The sequence below is a fragment of the Branchiostoma lanceolatum genome, chromosome 1 (assembly GCF_035083965.1).
Source record: "Branchiostoma lanceolatum isolate klBraLanc5 chromosome 1, klBraLanc5.hap2, whole genome shotgun sequence".
Taxonomy (NCBI): Eukaryota; Metazoa; Chordata; class Leptocardii; order Amphioxiformes; family Branchiostomatidae; genus Branchiostoma; species Branchiostoma lanceolatum.
The window spans coordinates 23,380,455-23,401,321 of NC_089722.1; the positions used below are offsets into that span (position 1 = coordinate 23,380,455).

A 20,867-nucleotide genomic window follows, 5' to 3' on the forward strand; every position below is an offset into this window, starting at 1 on the left:
TACAGATACAATGTATTGATAATGATAACCAATACACTTATCTGTATTATTTTTACTCAATTGCAATCGTCAAAGTCGTTGTTAAAAGTGAAAACAAAAGACGCATTTAAAGTCAAACACCCCTTTGATCTACGTCACAACGAACTTGAACGTTACCATTTAGCTGATAGTACTTGGGCGCCGGAAGTCCCGTGTGCCCTGCGTACTTCCGGTTGTGCTCCGCTAACATGGCGCTGTAGGGGTTCCTGATGAGGAGGACGGTGCTGTCGAACTGTTCTATGTGGGCTCGGTCGAACCGATGGGTCTTCACCGCCACCGTGTTCCTCCGCAACCAGTTCTCCCGCTCACCCCGAAACCCTTACACAAACAAACAAACAAACAAACGAACGAACAAAACAAAAACAAGAAAAAAAAATTACAAGAGATGAGTGTTCATTTCGTCCTTCGTACTTATCATTTGTTCGTCTTAGAAACTGGCCTGTGGCTGCAATCCTAGTTAGTTTTCTGTGGCTTCCATACTCGCCGCTCACCAACTGGCGTATGTATTGGAGCCACAGAAGACTGACTAGCATGGCACCGAGGATACTAGAAACACTTGGACGTTAAGGTTTGTTTAGATATTTATTGTAGATATATGCTTGTCAGATATAGATGTAGCTTGTCAGATTTTGATTTTTCTGACCTGTCCTTGGTGCTGAATGTGCATCATCCATTCTGCATATACTCAAAGTTTTAATATATTGACTAATCAACTGAACTAATCGTTTTCATACCTTTATTGAACAAGTCTCCGTCGTTATAATAACTGCCTGTGTAGATTCCGGTTGCCCTCTCTATGAGATGACGGACCCACGTGTTTCCGGATCCGGGGTAGCTCGCCAGCGCCACTAGCGGCCAACTGTGGTCCGGCAGGAACCCAACTGTCGCACAACGTCGGTCTGGAGAAGAAAGGGGTTGACAAAGCCATGATGTGCTAGCACTCAAGTGACTATGACACATTGCCCGCCATTACGGATTATCAAACAAAAAAATGCTACATTCTAACATCCAACTGTAAAAACGAACAAAAGTATGGACTATTGTTAATGTAATGTAATGTGTAAATGCTGCGCAATTTTATAGGTCTGAATCAGTCTTTTCTGCTCAACTTTCTGTTCAACCAACCAGCATGGCGATTGAGACGTCTCATTACCCTCCAAGCAGAGGAGTTGGTCCGGCAGGTTTTTCACGTGTTTTTAGGCGTTTTTGTCGGGCTTTCTACTTTGTCATGCTTTTTTTGTGTCTAGTGGGTTGGCTAGACAAAAAAAGCATGACAAAGTAGAAAGCCCGACAAAAACGCCTAAAAACAAGTCAAAAACCTGCCGGACCCACTCCTCTGCTTGGAGAGTAACGTCTCATGCAAACGCCGTAGACTTCTCTGCTTTCTGCATCACATTGTAACCGATTCTCATAATGATTATTCGATTCTCCGACGGTATACGTAATTCCAATCCATGTGTTGCTTAACGATGGACTCATGTCACCGGTTACTGTCGGCAAAACCTTGAAATTTGACAAAAAGAGACACGGTTGAAAACGACACAAAACGGAAGCCGTAACCCTATAACACCTCACCCCAGCTGTAGTGTTATCTCTGCAAACCTACGCCAGGCACGGTCTAATTCTTCACTGTGCCCTGTCTTTTATTACCATTCACTAGAGTTTATCAACCCAAAACAACGGCAGCTGGTGTCAAAATGTAGAAACAACTGATTTTTTTAAAAAATTCGTTTGTGATTAGGTATTGAAAATGTTGACAGATACACGGATAAAACCTTTCTTTGTTGCTTGACCAAAATAATTTACCTGCCAAGTTTTGGTGATCCTTCCTAGGGCCACAATGATTAGTTGTACCGGTTCATCTTTGTCCTATGGAAGGTAGCAGTATTTTTGATCTGGCAGGCCTGCCTCGTACTACGAACATCTACCTAACTGCTCACGAAAATTTCCCCGATAACTTTAACAGTACCTGTATGGAAGACACTATTTGTAGGAATTGTATTATGCAACGTCTTAATAGATAATGGGACTACAATAACAATAAACCCCCTATCTCACTGGACCTGCGGCACGTTGATGACCTCGCTGCGTCCTAAATTGGATTTGTGTTACCCTTGACTTTATAATGGGAATATCATGCAAAACGTAAAAGTATGAATAAAGAGGCAACAAAACACACAGAGCGTAAAAAGATTATATTCTATCGATGAAATTCGTTGAGCGCTCTGTTAAATCGCTCGGTCGCACTGATGTCGCTAACGTGCCGCGGGCCGCCGGATCCAGTATACGTAAGTTATGTGTGTATCACATGACATGACGTCAAGCTCTGATTCCTGTACAGAAATTCAATCATCCAAAGAGGAAGAAACAAACGCATGAGACCACACTGTGCAGAACTATCTATACAATGTTTATTTCACGCAGTGAAAACGGTCAAACTTTGTTGGAATGGACTTTAAGTTCGTGGTTCCTTCCCTTATATTACATCAACTAGTTTGTCTATATTCATGCTATATGCTATTTTGCTTGACCAAAATGATTTACCAGCCAAAGTTTCGGTAGTTCTTGTACTACCTTCCCCGAGGCAACAATGATTAGTTAATTGTACCGGTTCATATTTGTCCTATGGAAGGTAGCAGTATTTAAATGTACTAGTATATATCGTATGTACAAAATTTCTTACATTCAATGTTTGTCCATGTATAAACACATCGAATCTGTCGATAAACGCAGAAACGTAGAGAATATTCATCATTTTGTATTTCATAGGTCCTTCAGTATACATAGTTGCGCATGTACTAAATAAAGTCTCACAGATATATGCATATATATAAACATGTATTGCTCTTATGTGGCGTTATGTTGTGTGTACGGGCCTAGGCCGAGTCTTGAGTTGGGTCCTGGCTCTGTCGATGGAATACTGGATGTCCTGCCGCCCTTCGTTTCGGAGCAGTCTCGACCTTTGGAAGTTCCTTCATTTCTTTCTCCTTGTCGTCAGATGAGGTTTCCAGTGACCCTACTTTCCCGTCGATCCTCTCCAGCCCGCGGGTGATCAGATCGAACACCAGGACGAGATAGACCAACCCGCCCAGGATCCAGACAAACATGGCGGCGAAGTAGAACGCAGAGTAGACGATGTCCTTCCTCATTCCGATGACGTAATCCCCGAAGCCGATCGTAGACAGTGAGATAAACATGAAGTACAAAGCCTCCCAGTAAGTCCACTGCTCCGTGGTACAGACTGTGATGGTGGGGAGGGCGAAGAAAAGGACCAGCCCCAGTACTAGAAGGCAGGCTTGTGCGGCCTTCTGTACCCTCTCGCGGTTCCACTGCGGCCTAGCCCGGCAGACTCTCTCGGTTGCACGAGAAGAAAGCTTCAGTAGCGCCTTAGATATCTTAGAGAGCAGGAAAGCCGTCAAAGGGATGCCAAACAAGGCGTAGAAGACACAGAAGATCCGGCCGCCGACGGTAACTGGCGACATAGTTCCGTACCCGATGGTCGTCACCACCGTGATAGTGAAACCAAACGCGCCCAAAAAGTCCCACATTGGCGGGGTGCTCTGACCTTCTGTGCTTCTTGGGTCGAGTCCCCGGTCTATGGACATGCCAACAACGTCCACGATGTCTGTCAACTGGTCTGGTGTGATGATCAGAAGCGGTAATTTCTCCATCTCAATACAACTGGAGTTTTCTGCTTGCCTGCTTGTCAAATTGTTCAATGTCTCCTGCAAGTACCAGATCATGAAATCGTGTATGGTGGACAGGTTTGACTTGAGGACGCAGCAGGGCGTGTCATATTCGCCCCCGGCGTCCTCAGCGCAGAAGGGTTGCAGGTGGTCGACTAGGTCTCCACCAAGGAAAGTGTGCTGAAGCCCAAAAACTCGGTCACGAACTTTGATCTCTTCAGCGCTCTCAAGGACGTGGAAAACTCCGCCACCGATTAGAAGATACGCCACGAAAACAGGAAGAAGTATCAAGATGGTCTTGGTGCTCATTTTGAAGGAGGCGTATATTCGCGGTTTACAATTTGACTCGCCGAAAACTGTAGACAAGTCCTTTTGAAATGACACAGCCGAGCAGGAATTCTTGAGTTGTAATTCAAAGTCAAAACGAAATGGTCCAAAGCAGGAATGCAGAGACGGCTTTCAAAGAATGCTGCTCTCAAAACACCCAGCCAACTCTGCCTGTAGTCCCTGTTGACTCTGTCCTAGGTGCCGAGTAAAGGAAGTCTTTCCGCGCGACACACATATACGGCAAGGAAGCCGTACGGAACACTGCGTGTCATGCAGGCGCCGGCACACACTTTATCCTGTTGTTGACAGTCCAACGCAGCCCACTATCTATTCCAGGTCGCTATGATACCAGAACAAACATCATCATAGATTGACACGATCAACCAGTTAACAGGTGGTTGAATACTGTCATATGAGTTAATCACTGACCGCAGGGTTGATATAGATAACTAGACAATCAGACAATGGCTTTTGAAAATCATTCAATGTGATTATGTTTATAGAGGGTACACCGCATCACGGGATTTTAGAGGCTTCTACAATTAAAGTCTTAGTCTCACAAAGAAGGTAGACGGTATGGCATACCTTGTACTGTTGTTTGTTGTAGACAAAAGTATACATCTATCTGTGTTCAGTCCGAACATTGAGAGTATTGCCCCAATTTCTGTCAGCATTGTGCTTAAGGCTATGCTATTATGTTCTTAATTAAAAAGGTGAAAAGGTCGCAATGAGGGCGCGGCTTACAAACTTACAATGAAGCCGTATCGCTAATACCCTTTCAAAGTCAAATGAAAATGTTGTTTTTATATCGAGTCTGCATGTTACAACACCATTCGATCTTGAATATATATACCACATGTTGATAAAGTCAGCTACATGTATTTTTGAAATCAAATCAAACGTAGCCTATTTTTTGGCAAGTACGCCTGAAAATATACAAACATATCAGTAGAAATAATCGGGAAATAACGGCGAAAGAATAATATGAATACAGTATAACGAAACAAAGGAGTCCATATTACTTTAAGGTTTTAATTCAAAGAAATTAGGAAGGGTATGGTCACCGACTCATGCCGAACATTTGTCTTATGGTGTTTGCCCCCTTAAGGGGATCGAGTTTCAAGACATTCCTCCTTCTTAAGTGACTGCACGACCGGTGTCATCCGTCTTGTTTGTTCTTTGTTCTCATCCTTAAAATACTTAAAATTATACGAACATACAGTGCACAACTTATACATTCGTCAGTCATGTGTGAGTGTTTTCTTTCCCCTTTTCTTTAACGTCTTGGTTATTGTGTTTTAATTTTTTTAATTCAGAAAGCGCGTACTTTGGCCAATAAACCATTTTCTAATCATCTGTCTCTATTGATTTCTTTTGTGAGCTCACGCACCCAACTGGGTATAATTGTCTTCTATCTATATCTAATAGTGCATATCATTGTTGAAGTGTCAATGAGAAAACAAAAAAAACTTGCTCCTTCTTAGCAGGCATTTGTTCATCTCTTATATACACCGATGAACTTTTACTGAACAGAGATACTATACTAGATCATTACTTCATGAGACGCCATGTTGGACGTGTGTGCCTACACTCTGTCGATGAAACAGTGGGTGTCCTGTCACCCTCCGTTTAGGAACAGTCTTAACCGATGGAAGTTCCTTCATTTCTTTCTCCCCATCAGCTTCGTTTGGCGAAGCTTCCTCTGACCCAACGTTAACTTTCCCGCCGATACTCTCCAACCACCGCGTGATCAGATCGAACACCAGGACGAAATAGGCCAACCCGCCCAGAAGCCAGACGAACATGACAGCGTAGTAAGCCACCGAGTAGTTGATTTCCCTGTTCTTGCCCAGGTCGTAATCCCCGAAGCCGATCGTAGACAAGGAGATGAACATGTAGTACAAGGCCTCCCAGTATGTCCACTTCTCTGTGATACAGATTATGATAGTGGGGAGGGCGAAGAAGACTATCAGTCCAACCAGGAGGAGGGTGGCCCGCGCGGCCTTCTGTATCCTCTCGCGGTTCCACTGCGGCCTAGCCCGGCAGACTCTCTCGGTCGCACGACAAGAAAGCTTCAGCAGCGCCTTAGAGATCTTAGAGAGCAGGAAAGCCGTCGAGGGGATGCCAAACAAGGCGTAGAGAACACAGAAGATCCGGCCGCCGACGGTAACGGGTGCTAGCTTGCCGTAACCGATGGTCGTCACCACCGTGATGGAGAAACCGAACGCGCCCTTGAATCCCCAAGTTAGCGGGGTACTCCGACCTTCCGTGCTCCTCGGGTCGAGTCCCCGGTCTATGGACACGCCAACAACGTCCACGATGTCTTTCAACTCGTTTGGTTTGATGATCAAAACCGGTAATTCCTCCATCTCAATACAATTGGAGTTTTCTGCGTGCATTCTTGTCAAATTGTTCAATGTCTCTTGCAAGTACGAGATCATGAGTCCTTGTACGGTGGTCAGGTTTGACTTGAGGACACAGCAGTCTGTGTCGTGTTTGTTCTCGGCGTCCTCAGCGCAGAAGGGCTGCAAGTCGTCCACCAAGTCTCCACCAAGGAAAGTCTTCTGAAGCCCAAAAACTCGGTCCCGAACTTTGATCTCTTCAGCGCTCTCAAGGACGTGGAAAACTCCTCCACCGATGAGAAGGTATGCCACAAAAATGGGGAGGAGAATCAGGATGGTCTTGGAGCTCATTTCGAAGAACACTTCGTTCCATGTAGCCGCTGTAGCACACTGGAGCTTGTTGTTTACAGGATATTACAGCACTAGAACAATACAATTCACTTTTTTTTGTGTCAAGTCGCCATGATACGGCAAAAACCTTCTGTCAAACATAGGATTAAACCGTGAAAGGGCGATTGAATGCAGTGTACGTTTATTCCCAACGGAGAGGTTTAGATACGGATAACCACGATTTCAAACAAAGGCGTTTAGAAATCCAAATGTTAAAATGTTTATACAACTTTATAGGATACCAAAGTGTTTAGAAATCCTAATGTAAAGATGTTTAAACAGCTATGTAGGATACCGTCTATCGCCGAATTTACGGCGTTTCTACATAAGCGTCACAAAGAGCGGCCTTTGTACCAAAGTGGGGTGGAAACAAAAGAGTTTGCATTACATCAGGGTAAACATTCAAACCATTGGTCCATCTGCCGTTCGTAATGTGTTTGAAATATCAAAATGAAATATTCCAATGAAACGTGTTCTTTGCTTTAGCGAATCCCGTGTTGTATGAACCATTCATGTCAAAATACAGTGACATTCAAAGTTTGAATGTCACTGTATTTTGACAAGAATGGTTTATACAACACGGGATTCGCTGAAGCAAAGAACACGTTTCATTGGAATATGTCATTCTTACCCTAAGTTACAAACTAGCTATAGATTGAGATCTTTCCTGAGTTGATCTTTGCTGGTTGTATTACTTATTCATCCATGTAAGATATACTTTGTCCGCGATCCACGAGATAATCTAGCTATCACATAGCCCTTTCTTCCCTTTTTAGCTCTTCAGTTTTCTTAAGATATACACCGAGGAGCGCAAGCCTTACACGGCTAGGTGCACTGACCTGAACAGTGGGGTATCAAGTTCCATTTGGATTCATGTGACTCACGTCACTTGACAAAAGAACATAACTCATCCGAAAAAACGGCGATTTGTTTTGAGCACTATTGTTTACAAAATGCATTATGGAAGATGCTTCTCTTTCATCTAGGTAAAGGTTCCTTAGTCCTAGCTTGAAATTCCTGGTTATGTTGACAGCGAGCCATCTGTGTAACGCCAAATAGTCATACCGTCAACTGATATCTTTTCACCAAAAGACAAGCTTGAGAGGCTAACCAGCAATGCGATCCTTAGACACTAGTAATCGACCATCACACACACATACACATACACACAAACAAACACAAACACAAACACAAACACAAACACACACACACACACACACACACACACACACACACACACACACACACATACACACACACACACATTTTAAACACACATACACACATACACATATACACACACATATATACGCACACGCACACACACACACACACACACACACACAAATACACACACCGTGACACATACACACAAACACACACACACACACACACACACACACACACACACATCACAAAGAGAGAGAAAGAGAGAGAAAGACAGAATGAGAGTGGGAGTCAAACGAGGGTATTAGCTATGCAACGTGTCGCCGGATAACCATACATTATTGAAGAAGAACAAATAAGACACTGGCACCGGTCGTGCTGCCACTTAAGTCCTGAAACTCGATACTTTTGAGGACAAACATGGAATGAGATGGTTTGTATCATATGCCTGGTAGCGCCTCAACATCTGCCGATGCCTCAGCTTTTATTTGCATAAAGTTTTGAAATCATTTAAGATCATGTCATTTCCTTGAATACTTTGATTAGTTTTTTCTCAGATGGATTAGTACTTAAATAGACAAAATACAATCGTCATTAACTGACTCCATCAAAATAAGCTACTAGTATGTATGTGTACTAGTACCTATACATACATTTACGGGAACGTTTAAGATGGAAAAGAAAATGGAAATAGAAGTAAAACGATAAACAGAGATGTCGTGTATTTTACATATACAGTACCTTCAATTTCCGTCCTGTACACGGACATGTGTGAGGGCCCTCCGCACTTTTGCCGCTCGTTCCCTGAACAGCTGATGTTGCAGTAGCCATCTGACGATGCGCTGACGAGTCGGCAGGTGGCGCTGGCGTTCAGGCACTGGCAAACTGTGGCATTCCTCACAAGGGCAAGAGTGTAAACCTGCAAAACAGGGTAATGCATTGTAAAAATTACCGAACAATGATTGTAAAAACCTTCTTCAAACGAAGACATTGAAACAATTGGTGGCTGGAGTCACGGGGTTGTCGCTTGCGCTGAGCACAGCTGTGCACATGGCAGTCAAAACCGTTTTTTAAAACCTGCTTTGTAACTTCGCAAGATGAAATGGGGTACTAGTAATAGATATACATGTGATAGAAATGTATAGTATAATGATCAAGTCTATGTTACAAAGACTGCGTAGCCAAGTCCATATGCAACTTTTACCAAATTGTATCGTCTGCATGGCAACACATTAATTATGAGACGAAGAAAAGCGCCTAAAAGTTAATTCTACATCATTCGAAACATCCTACTTATACATCTCTTTATTAAAAAACGCTTCGCATTATATTTTCACAGATTGAGGAGACAGTTGGTAACTCCCTGCTATTGACCGGGCCGCTGATCGACTTCCGCCTGACCGTGATTGGTGAAGAAGTCTCGGCCCAACTCTTGAAGAGAAACAACAAGACTGGCTTGGCATCCTTTGAGACTCGCGGCATGAGGCCTTTCTTGCGCCTCATACCGTTGATAGAACAGTACGGTGGGCAGGTGGAAATCTTCAAGACACATCACAGAATGTACGGGAACGTCCAGATAAAATTACCAGCCTCGACGTGCTGAAGAGGATCCTGAGTGGGGCCCGCAGCGACGGACGCAACTTTCTGATGGTGCGCACTTCGATAGTGAACACACTTTTGGCGTAAGTAGCCTAAATATGTTTACGAGAAAGTTCATTTGATAGCTTGTCGAGAAATTCCTCGTGTACCACAGAGTCCATGCAGGCAACTTGTTTTGTTGACACCTACGTAATAAGAGACGCCAAAAAACAATTACTAGTAATTACTAGCAACTGGATAAAATTTTGAAACAGTCAGACGTTTCAGACAGCATCCGCTATCATTCGTCAATGGCTAATGGTAAAACTGGAGAGCCATGTTTTATACCAAAAGTCTGAATTGAAATGTTAATGAACTGAAATGTTAAACTGTTGTTTTGATTTCCATTTTCTCTATTGCTTTGTCCTCTATATCCTAGAGGTCGCAGAATAATGCCAATGCTGTTTATCCTTTTGTTAATTTCGTTAACAAGGCTATCGGGCCGATACTTGAAGATGGACAACGTTTGCTCGTTTTAATATCACTGTACCACACTGTATTGTACAACTCACAACAAGGCCTTTCTTTTGTCCACAGGAGCAAGTGATGAGTCGCTACCGCGGACACAGCGAGGTGGTTGTGACTGATACCATGCCATTTCAGCTTCATTACAAGAGTTACGGCAGTGGGAAACTGAAAGTGTCCTTCTACAGGCAAAAATACGACCGAAATGGCCAGGCAAAAAAACCCGTACTGCAGGCAGTGCAAAACTTTCAAGTTGACATGGAAACAGTATAGGGACACTCCGTGAAGTTTCTAATTTTGACTTGTACGCTACAGGTTAGTTTAAACTTGAGTTAAGTTTGTTTGCGTCACTAGTATGGACTGGCAGAAGAAATCAATACTGGTACATAACATGTACCCTGAAAAATGGTTGAGCATGTCGAAGTCACTAACTCGTAATGGTCGTATGTAAATATCACAGATATGTAATAAATCATGTTAGGATAGTTCCTGTGGATGTTAAGTTTATGTTGCATGTTAAATCTTCTGACATGATAATGCCATTAGTTTTAATACCCATAACGTTACAACTTGGTTTTTGTAATTGTAATTTTTTTCATAAAAAAACTTTGTAAATGTAAATAGTTCTCAGCTACTCGGCCAGTGTAATAACTCTACATATTGAATACGCACCTGCTGTTGACAGCTCAGACGACATCTTCTTGGTGTGAGGAGATGGTCCCGTACAGGCATGGAGGCGGCCTGCTCCAGCCCCGGGCCCGGCGGGGTAGGGTAGCAGCCCCGGTAAGCCTCCTCCGTCTCCGCGTCCAGGTAACGCTCTCGCGACCGGGGGTCTGCGTGGAGACGGTTTGATATAAAAAAATGAAATTATCCAAATGAAGTCTGTACGTGACTAGTTGAATGAGTGGCATCACAAATGTAAACATTGTATACATGTGTATATGGAAATGAGACTGCCAAAAATGAAGATGGTACACAAGGAGTACAATGTTGTCGTTTTTTATACAGCTGTCTCCTAGAGATTTGAGGATTGCTAAAAAAACACGGATGGGAAATATGCTGCGTTCGCTCGCCAATATCTGTCTTAATTCCCAGTCAGGCCTTCCCAAAAACTTGAACTTAGGGGTTAACCCCCCAGATGACCCCGCCAGGGGCAAAGTAGAGAAGGGGGTGGGGGTGGACGTTGTCCCGGGCTGTATGTGGAAATAATGAAAATCTGTATGTGTCTGTACGAGCGTAGATGGTCTGGTATTTAAGTTGGTGGCTTCCCCGGGTGTGTCCCTGGGCAAGTTTGAGTAAATTGTAAAAGAACCTTCACGAAGTTCAGCGTTCAGTGTTGAAAATGTTGCATTTAAGCTCAACGTACCGATGATAAGTACTCTTTTGTATGTCGAATGAACTACACGCACAATCTGAATGAATCTACTCAAAATCACTTGTAAAAAGAAAGGTCAAAACATCCAAGGTTATCTCGTTCATGGCTCCAGGCTTACCCTGGGATTTGAACCCGTGCCCTTTAAAGCAAGGGGAGGACAAATATAACACTACATCTCGACAGCTGGGCTTGGAAGATAATATCCGAGAACGATTGAACGATGATCCCGAGACGGTAGGTAGGGCAAGCTGTCTTTATCGGCTATAGATCTGAGAATTGAAATAAATGATTCTGGAACAGGGAAGATGCCACGAGAAAAATACTGGTAATCATAGCGCTGCCATGCTATTCACTGAAGAGTGATCAAGACATCGCATGCATATTGTGGCACTTGATATATAAGGCGGCTCGAATCAATCTATCATTATTGCGAGAACTTTATACTTTCTTAACATTGTGAGCAGATGTGCGACACATTGAAAGACTCTGTGCAACTCAATGTAACGTTACACAAGAGAAAAACATACAAGAGGTTATGTGTGTACATGGTACAATGACTCATGACCGTTGGCCAATGAGATGGCTTGGTAACGTTACATGCTAGAGTTTTAACCAACCCACGTGGGTCTTACATACCTGGTCTGAGTATCCCGAGCTCCACTCTCTGCCTGTCTTTAGGAGGCCGTCCCATGGACCTGGGGTGGATGTGGTAGACTGTCAGGCGGTTCACCCCGCCACAGGTGCTGTTCTCGTGGCCTGGGCAGGTGACGTTACAGTCTGACACGGACGCAGGGCCTCTATGCAACTGCTTCCCACAGTAACACTCTCCACCGAACTCCAGACCCACGAAGGGGAAATATCTACAATAAATAAGAATAATGAACTTGTTGCCATAAATACTTAAACTACAACAAACGTCTGACTAAAAATTGAAAGAAAGTACATGTATATCTATATATCTATACATCTATATATCTATATATCTATATATCTATATATCTATATATATATCTATATATCTATATATCTATATATCTATATATCTATATATCTATATATCTATATATCTATATATCTATATATCTATATATCTATATATCTATACATCTATACATTTATCTATCTATCTATCTATCGATCTATCGATCTATCGATCTATCGATCTATATATATATATATATATATATATATATATATGCTACTCAATACATACATACACACACACATGTTTCATACTCTTCACAAGTTGGAGCGTACACATAGTCTAGCCTCCAGTATTCTCTGTCATACATAATTACAAGTCTTTTGGACTAAAATAAGTTTCAAGACTCAATAAGGTTCTTTAATGTCAAGTATGGGCAGCATATTATCCTTCTGGCTTCTGGGGACCAAAGAAATAGTGTACCAGCTGGTTCGCCACGGCCAGCGAGGCTCAACCGAAGACGCTTGACTTCATCAGAGATGGATGGAAGGATGCCATAGAGTTGTTTGTTTGTCTGTTTGTTGTGTGTTTCCACCAATGTTTGTTGTATATATGCGACATGCAGCATCTTGGTGAAGGTGCCGTTCAGTTCCCTTATCTACCACTCCATTCCATCAAAATGTAATCAATTACGCTGACTTTTGCAACAGCCTTCTGGCAAAAGTTTTATCATAACTGGAGTGTCATTTATCGATCCCGTGACATTCGACCTACAGACAGGTCGTCCGAAAACTCAAACCGCCTTTAACTACACGAGTTCCACAGAAGTCAATTGATTTTTCGTCAGCAGGTCAGTATTGAGCGCCCCCGGGGTGACATCTGTGTCGGGATGGTACGGTCGGGACGGTACGCCAAATCGTCTGCAGCGAAGCAGGGTGATCTGTGGCCGCATCACTGTCTAAGGGGAGCATCTGTGGCGGAGGGATCTGATCCAAGACCGATTCACCCGATTTCATCACATCTGCCAAAGATCACAAAATCAATGTGGAAATAATTGGCTAACGGTGGCCAGCAGAGCCAGTCTTCTCTCCATAGGTCACGTGCCACAAGGGTGGTGGTGTTAGGCGACTGAGTTTGAATGCAAATTACAGCAAAAATTTAGGATCAACAGTTGTAAAACATCAACAACATCATCACCATACAGCTAAGGGTTGTAGAGTAGAAATCCGCAGACATCTTTTCTAAGCTTGGCGTTCCTCCAGTAGTTCGATTTCCCCTCCAAGGAATAAGAATAGGTCTTCACAGAACGATTTCAGCCGTGTTTTTCCGTCAGATATATTTGATTTTACAATAGAATTAGACCTCCCATTTCAGGAAACATATCAAATTGAGATAGATTCGCCATTACACGAGGATTTGGGAACTACCATGAGGCTTAATGTGGCGTCACCAGAAGAATAAAAATTGGGGATGAAAATCGATTGAGAAAATCCTATTATCATCACAAGACTTAAATTGCTTCTCAACGCGTTTTTTTCATTCTTTGTGAATACGGCTTACTTCTAGCGGACCAATCATCGCTAGGGCTACACGCTAAGGCTTAATCACTTTAGTTGGTTTTCCGTGCGCTCTAAGCTGCTAACCTGAAACTTTCAAAAAGATTTCTCTGAAATGTAGGCAGCATTATCAATAATTCCCAAGGCGGCTGAACACACTGTTATAAAAAGCTCTTGGAGCCCGTTAAGAAACCAGTCACGAGTTATATAGTTGCCTTGTAGTATTTTTATACGTACATGTATTATGGTTAGAAAAACTTTAATACAAATTATGACTGTGGTAGTCTTCGCGCTTGATGAATGCATGGCGGCGCCATTTTGATGATTCTATTCTTGAAGGTCTTGTTTCTACAGTACACTAGTAGTATTTCATTGCACGAAGACTAACTCTATAACATATTGGGCAAATCTTTTGTGTCAATACGACAAACTGGTGTCAGGACTAGGTCGTGACATGTTTTCAATAAAGTCGAATACAGATGTAAGGTAACAGAAACATCAATAACAAACACTATCGATTAAAAGCCACGGTAAGATGTATCATTGCACAGCAGCCCATGCATCGTGAACAGCATGCTGTAAGATGGTGCTACTCATTCTTAAACAGATCGCGCGACTTGACTGATGCGGTCTAGATCTTGTACAGAGTTTGAATTCATATTATGTTGTTGCGATCGATAAAGATAGATTTCTTTGTGTTTGAAAGGAATTAGATGAATATAACACAGAAGTTGACTACCTTCTATGTCTTTAATTCACCATTAATCATGCACCAGTGGAAGTGAAACAAACTATTGTCCTAAAACACAAGGCGATCTAAGTTCTTTTTGTGTTACGTCTTGATATAGTTTAGTCAGCACGTGTAAATTGGTGGCCCCATCGTTTGTAACGAAGTTTCTACTTCATCATCCGGAGGTCTGATTATATAAAAACCAATCAATCGATTTGAATCGTTTATCTTAATCTGATCTGCCCTAGAACGATAATGGAGCCTTGCAATTATTTATGATGTGAAGAGCTCGCCCATGCGACGTGAAGGCATTAGAGAAGCCACACTGAACCGAGCGTTGGCCGTGGAGAGGCTAATGCTCCAGTCCCATTTCTAATCCGGGGCCCGACCGGGCTGGTTGCGAAAACGGAAAATAAAAGATGCATATCAAGAAAATACAAATTACATGGTTAGGAGTATTTTTACGCTCTATGTTTTTTGTTACAGACCTACAGACATACCATTAACATAATAAAATAAAATTACAGCAACATGCAGAGATTTCCAACTAACAAAACGTATGTGTATCTACGCAAGTGTTTCGATTTGAGGGGAATGCGATGTGTTTCAGTAGTTGTGGTTTGAATTTCCCGTGTGGTTGCATAGTTTGCAACTCATGTTGCAGGCGGTTGCACTCTGATGTAGTACTTTAATTTGTGTGAAACTCGCGGCTTTCTTCATACTGTTCGCATCTAGCTGCTCCCGTTATGAAAGTTTTCCTTGTTACTTACCTGGTTCTGTATCCAGAGTGCTATAAATATTTACCTTTTCCTGCAGTGGTTAAGACATTTCTCCACCGTCATCCGCCGGTAGTCGGACAGGAACTCCTCCTGTAGGGTCCGGAGGGAGGGGATCACGCTGTCCTCGTAACAGCCCAGGAACGTCACTGGACAGGATTGGTATATATATATATATAATGGTAAAACACCAGTGTTAATATGGACGGACAGGTCACTAGCAGACTGCACACAGAGGGCGAAGGACAGAAAAGAATGGAAGAAGCTTGTGCTGAAAGCGACCATGGTCCCCGACCTCAGGATGAGGATGAGGATGGGGCTAGGTGAAGGTGAATATCAGTTATCAAGAAATTAGAAACAGTGGCAACAATGCGTCTGCTAAAATAACTACGATAACAGTAACAACGCCAGATACTAGTAACTTACGTGCAATAACACAATGGCAATAACAACAGCAGGATGGGTTTCTTGTAGATGCATATTATATAAAAAGAGACCAAGCAGGTGTTGAAAGTTTAAAACGCAATCATGTATTGTATTTCTCTGGACCCTGCCGAAAAATACCCTCTGTCACTCAAACTCTCTTTACGTAGAATTGTAAACCTAATAACATGCATACGATTCTAAGTTCTGATCCATCCGGTCTTAAAATGCTAAGAATCCTGCTAAGTTTTCAAACTGAGAAGAATATCCCATGTCTCCAACATCCTACACACGTGACCAATGACGCATTATCGGCTTCCTTTGATCTCCGACTCTCGGTCCCGATCGTGTTGTAAGACGGTGTCTTGCTGTGGAATGTGTCGAGAGAAGATTGATAGATGTATCTTGGTTTATCTATCTCGCCATCGGTCTACTCACTAATTCAATTAAAGTAGCCCTTCTGTGCCTTGGGGGAACTAGAGGAAGACGGATGTTTCTACTCGGCGTGAATCCATGCATGCAAGTCAGATGAAGATGCTATTGGGTTGATCTCGTCTATCTGCGTCACGGTGTGTTGCACCTACGATTTCCATACAAGACACTATCGACTGGAAAATCGGAGAAAAAAAGGATATCGTACGCATCAAGGGCTGGCTTCTATACATTTATGGAATACAAAGAAATATCGATGAAAATGAAATGATCCCCAGTCAGTCGCTCTTTCATGGTGAAATGAAGAAATTTACATGTAACATCTCACTGACTTTTTTAAGTCATCTATTGGATTTCGCATTGAGGGTTTCCATCATATATTTGTAGCTATGTAAGACGTGCAGTGCGATACTTTATACAATCTTATCATTTAAGAAGCACCCATCACGCCGTGTGTACTGCCACAAATTATGGGATCCAGACGAGAAAACATTCTTGTAAATTTTAGTTGTAACACAGAGATGGATCTTAAAGAAAACTCATAAATCATATCTTTAAAAATGCAGCCAGGTGAGACATCCAGAATTGTAGTGCGAAAATTATAGACAGGTGTCCCCTGATGGAACAAAAGCAATCGTATCCACTGTTTCACCAGAATATAAATCATTGTATCCCCAAGAGACTGAAAAAGGGCAACGTAATGAAATATAGATATTACAGAACGCCTCCTGCAAATCTTATATGTTATAACTCGAGCTTCAAGGATGGCCTTTCGGTGAATGCCTCAAGTCATACACAGGACGTAAATATGACTTTATAGAATCCGGTACGGTGTTCGGAAGTGTCATTTTGAACGTCTCTCAAAGCAAAACAAATTGAAAACATTGGATGGTTTCCATACTCTCAACACGAGATCGTTATTATGATGTATTACATCCTTCGCCTTGCTACATCTATTTGCCAGTAGCGCACAGCTGTGTCGTTCTACCTAACCCATCTATGCCGGTCCCCACTGAGCAGCTGAGTTGATAAGAATATCCGATGTCATTTCTACATGTTGGCATATCTATCGCTCATTGCTAATTGACGGCTCTCATAGGAAATCTCCAATCAAACAACGTTGACCTAGAGCGAGGTAACGGAAAGACGTTTCAGCACCAGGGACAGGCTCAGTAGACTGCGCACTAGTGCCTCTTTTGTTGTTGCCTTGTCACACATATTTTTTTGTAATAAATAAACAAACAAACAAATAAACAAACAAAGAAACATGTTTATTATCGATCTCCCATTTGGTGTAAACGATAGAATTGTTAGATCAACTTCCATGCATGGTAATATGGACCGGAAGAGAAAAAAAGGGTACGGCAAAATTTAAACATAATGCTACCTACAGGTCTCTCAAAAGGAGTGTAATTCACTTAATATGTTATGGATATTTATGTATTTGTGTACCAAATTAAATGAGGAATCTTTTCTTTATTTTGTTTCACATCACATTTTAATGATAGTCAACCAGTTTGACACAAATCCGTCTTTTTTCTTCTCAATCATTATATCGCCTTATTTCAAAAGCGTTATAAACAACTCTGGAATCTATAACTCCAGCAAAATGCTAAACGATAAATTAGATAGTAGTGCTTGAAACAAAATTTCATTAAAAAAACTTCTTAGAGTACAAAGCAGAAGACGAAGACAACCCATCCCCTATACACACCCTACGGATTATATCTTAAGATTCCCCGCATGACATGCCCATCTGTCTTGAGGAGTACATTTCCGTGGATCACAGTGAGAAGATGACGTTGATTTAATGGTTGGATTTGCGAGGTTTGTGTTAGGGCACCAAATCAATATGTGCCTCGTGTCACGTGACATTTGATAGTCAGAAACGACAAGACATGAAGATCCTTCCAACAGAACACACAGAACACACACATGAGTCGAACTTTTTTGTTAAGGCCACAGCAAGTAAATTGTACGGAGGACATCAGCGCGCTCATTGATTTTCGCCTGATTTTGAAAAAAGAAAGAATAATTTCCCCCGAAGATATTTAGCGTGATGGAAAAGTACCAGAAACAAAATGGGAAATATGTCGTGTTGTAGCCTTGATTGTACTTGTAGAAGTGACACTTGTGAGGTAGCCTTGATTGTTATTTTAAAAGTGACACTAGTAAGGTAGCCATGCATGACTATAGTTGTAGAAGTGAAACTAGTGCGATGTAAAAGTGGCAACGATGTGGTAGCCATGTGTGTAGTTGCAAACTTCGAAAGTGATAACAGTCTAGCACACTAGTGTCACATTGTACACTTGTTAGATTGCAACAAGGACTTCGTTTTGCAAATGATGAAACCTGTCAAATACGATACAACATAAGGATATGAAAACAGAGTAGCAATGTAAATGGTATTCTGCAGTTTTTTTGCAGGAAATAGTGTTTGATATAGAAAATAACAACACGCAGTTGAGGTGTATACTTCAACTTCAACTTGCCAAAGGGTTTATCCCCAGACTCTCTGCATTTTGAAACATTTGTATGGCATTTGGCATATTACATGATGGGCACACTTGTGAGTATTCGAAAATCTTGTAGAGTCAAAAAATTAAGATGATTACGTCCGCAGCCTGATCATATCGGTTTCCATTACTTTATACACATATATTTTGACATTGTGGAGATCAATTTAAAGACGGACTCCCTTTAATTGTGTTAGAGTGATCAATCTTACCGTACAAGTGCTCATTAAGCCCTATAAATGGATTAGAACGTCCGTTATCAATACAGACTGCACCCTAGGTAACTTTAATGGCGCCATCAGTCAATCCGGAACATGCAGTCTCGCACGATCATGTTGATCTTCGGTGCTGCAGCGGTTTATGAGTTAACTTATATGGTTCTCTCTCCATTACAGATTGATTTTGTACACTTTTGTTTTTGACATTATAAAACAAGTGTAGTACGACATATAGTCATTAGTTGTTCTTCGCATATTTCTTACAATTTGGTTTTGACTGTAATCTGAAGGTGTCGGGCTTGCAAAGGATATACTGTTGCCGGCACCTCTCACACCTCATTCTGTTAGTCTTAATAAAAAAACAATTGGGACACTTTGAACAAGTTGTCTAGAGAAAATGTCTGTTGTATGGAAGTGGGGAAGTCTATTACATATTTATCAGTCAATACTTTTCAAAAAAATTTACCCCGCCTCTGCATTACAGGTCATAGATTATTGATGATGAAATAAGTTGATGACCATAGGATACGTCATATGCAGGACACATGTGTCAAGGAGCTTGTCAACACTTTTCATGCTAGTTAAACGTCCATAGAATCAGTTGTACCTATCTAATATGTAACCCTCTTTTCAAGGTAGATCATTCATGTTAGATGTATGATACTAGTATAAACATCTCTCAGAATCTGATAACATTGCACGTCCCTTAAAATCCCTACTAAGCATTCAGTTCAGATGCCATATGGTCCCAGGACTACAATTTTAACTTTGCATGGTGCGCGCCCCAACTACCATCTTTATGGCATATGGTCATACCTGCATCAACTTTGCATTGCTTTCATGTTTGATTTCGTCATCGAAGAGATGAGTTAAAATAGGGGCTTGCTTAAAGAGTTCTAGACGACCCCAAAGACCAGAAAAGGGGTCTGAGATGCCAGAAGATAGAAGCAGCTAATAAAAACTCGCCGGTCCTGTTCATGAGCTTGTCCACTGTAATCTACTGAGTCGAGATGTCTGATATCGATTGGTGAAGTACAACGGATTGATGACGCCTCGCCGTTAACACAGCTCGCTCGTACAATGCACACTGACGTGACAAATCACGCCGTCAATGTAAGGGATGACCCTTGTCCGCAAAGGAACAAGTCGGGTTTGTGTTGGATAGGAGATCAATTTTGATGCCTTGGACGGCAGAGAGGTGAAATTTCCGAAACCGTTGGCAACGGCTGGAAGCTGTTCAATGTTTGCAAGTACTGGAACAGGTCGAGTCGAGTTTGTGCTAGACAGGAGATCAATTTTGGTGCCTTGGAACGGCAGAGAGGTGAAATTTTCAAAACCGTTGGCAACGGCTGGAAGCTGATCGGTGTCTGCAAGTACTGGAACAGGTCGATTTTTGTACAATAGGACTGAAAATTACATTACAGTCGTCCCGAAGCGCCAGATTTTGCGGGGATAAAAGCAAGCTGTTAAGGATGCATTCATATAAAATCATTACTCATTCAGTGAAAGGAGAAAGAGTAATCATGCGATATACCACACCCAGGTGCAGAGTTTGCAGTTGGTTAGCAGCTGGCACTTTCACATAACTACAAAATCTATGAGCATCTGTATTCATTTGAGAAACTTAAAGTTCATGATATTTTGTTAAGAAAATTACCAACAGCTCTTCTCTCTCTCCCCGAGTCACAAAAACCCCTCGTTTCCATCAATAAACAGCCAGGCAATCAAGCCTTCGGGCCCGTCTCCGTTAGAACGAGGTAATTAAAGAAAAAATAGGTTTTAATCAGAAAGGACGGCATCCAATAGAGGCTCTAGTCGAAGATATCAGAGATGTTTTACAGGGGTTATTCAAAGGTTCCCCTGAG

At 42.0% G+C, this 20,867-nt stretch overlaps 3 protein-coding genes across 3 annotated transcripts in view; all 3 read right to left on the bottom strand.

Moving 5' to 3' along the window:
- The window catches only part of LOC136442534 (sialate:O-sulfotransferase 2-like), a 32,107-nt gene that overhangs the window by 1,323 nt on the left and 9,917 nt on the right, over positions 1-20,867 (bottom strand). The window contains exons 2-7 of the mRNA XM_066439453.1: positions 15,442-15,562; positions 12,066-12,289; positions 10,727-10,887; positions 8,693-8,870; positions 774-938; positions 157-357 (exon numbers count right to left, since the gene is read on the bottom strand). Of these exons, the coding sequence (XP_066295550.1) occupies positions 157-357; positions 774-938; positions 8,693-8,870; positions 10,727-10,887; positions 12,066-12,289; positions 15,442-15,562 (1,050 nt within the window). The remainder of the gene's footprint in view (positions 1-156; positions 358-773; positions 939-8,692; positions 8,871-10,726; positions 10,888-12,065; positions 12,290-15,441; positions 15,563-20,867) is intronic.
- On the bottom strand, positions 2,429-4,685 carry LOC136442543 (potassium channel subfamily K member 16-like). The gene has a single exon (XM_066439461.1). It carries the CDS (start codon positions 4,032-4,034, stop codon positions 2,916-2,918), a length of 1,119 nt encoding a protein of 372 aa, XP_066295558.1. The 5' UTR covers positions 4,035-4,685; the 3' UTR covers positions 2,429-2,915.
- On the bottom strand, positions 5,609-7,080 carry LOC136439624 (potassium channel subfamily K member 16-like). Its single transcript, XM_066435079.1, has one exon. It carries the CDS (start codon positions 6,743-6,745, stop codon positions 5,609-5,611), a length of 1,137 nt encoding a protein of 378 aa, XP_066291176.1. The 5' UTR covers positions 6,746-7,080.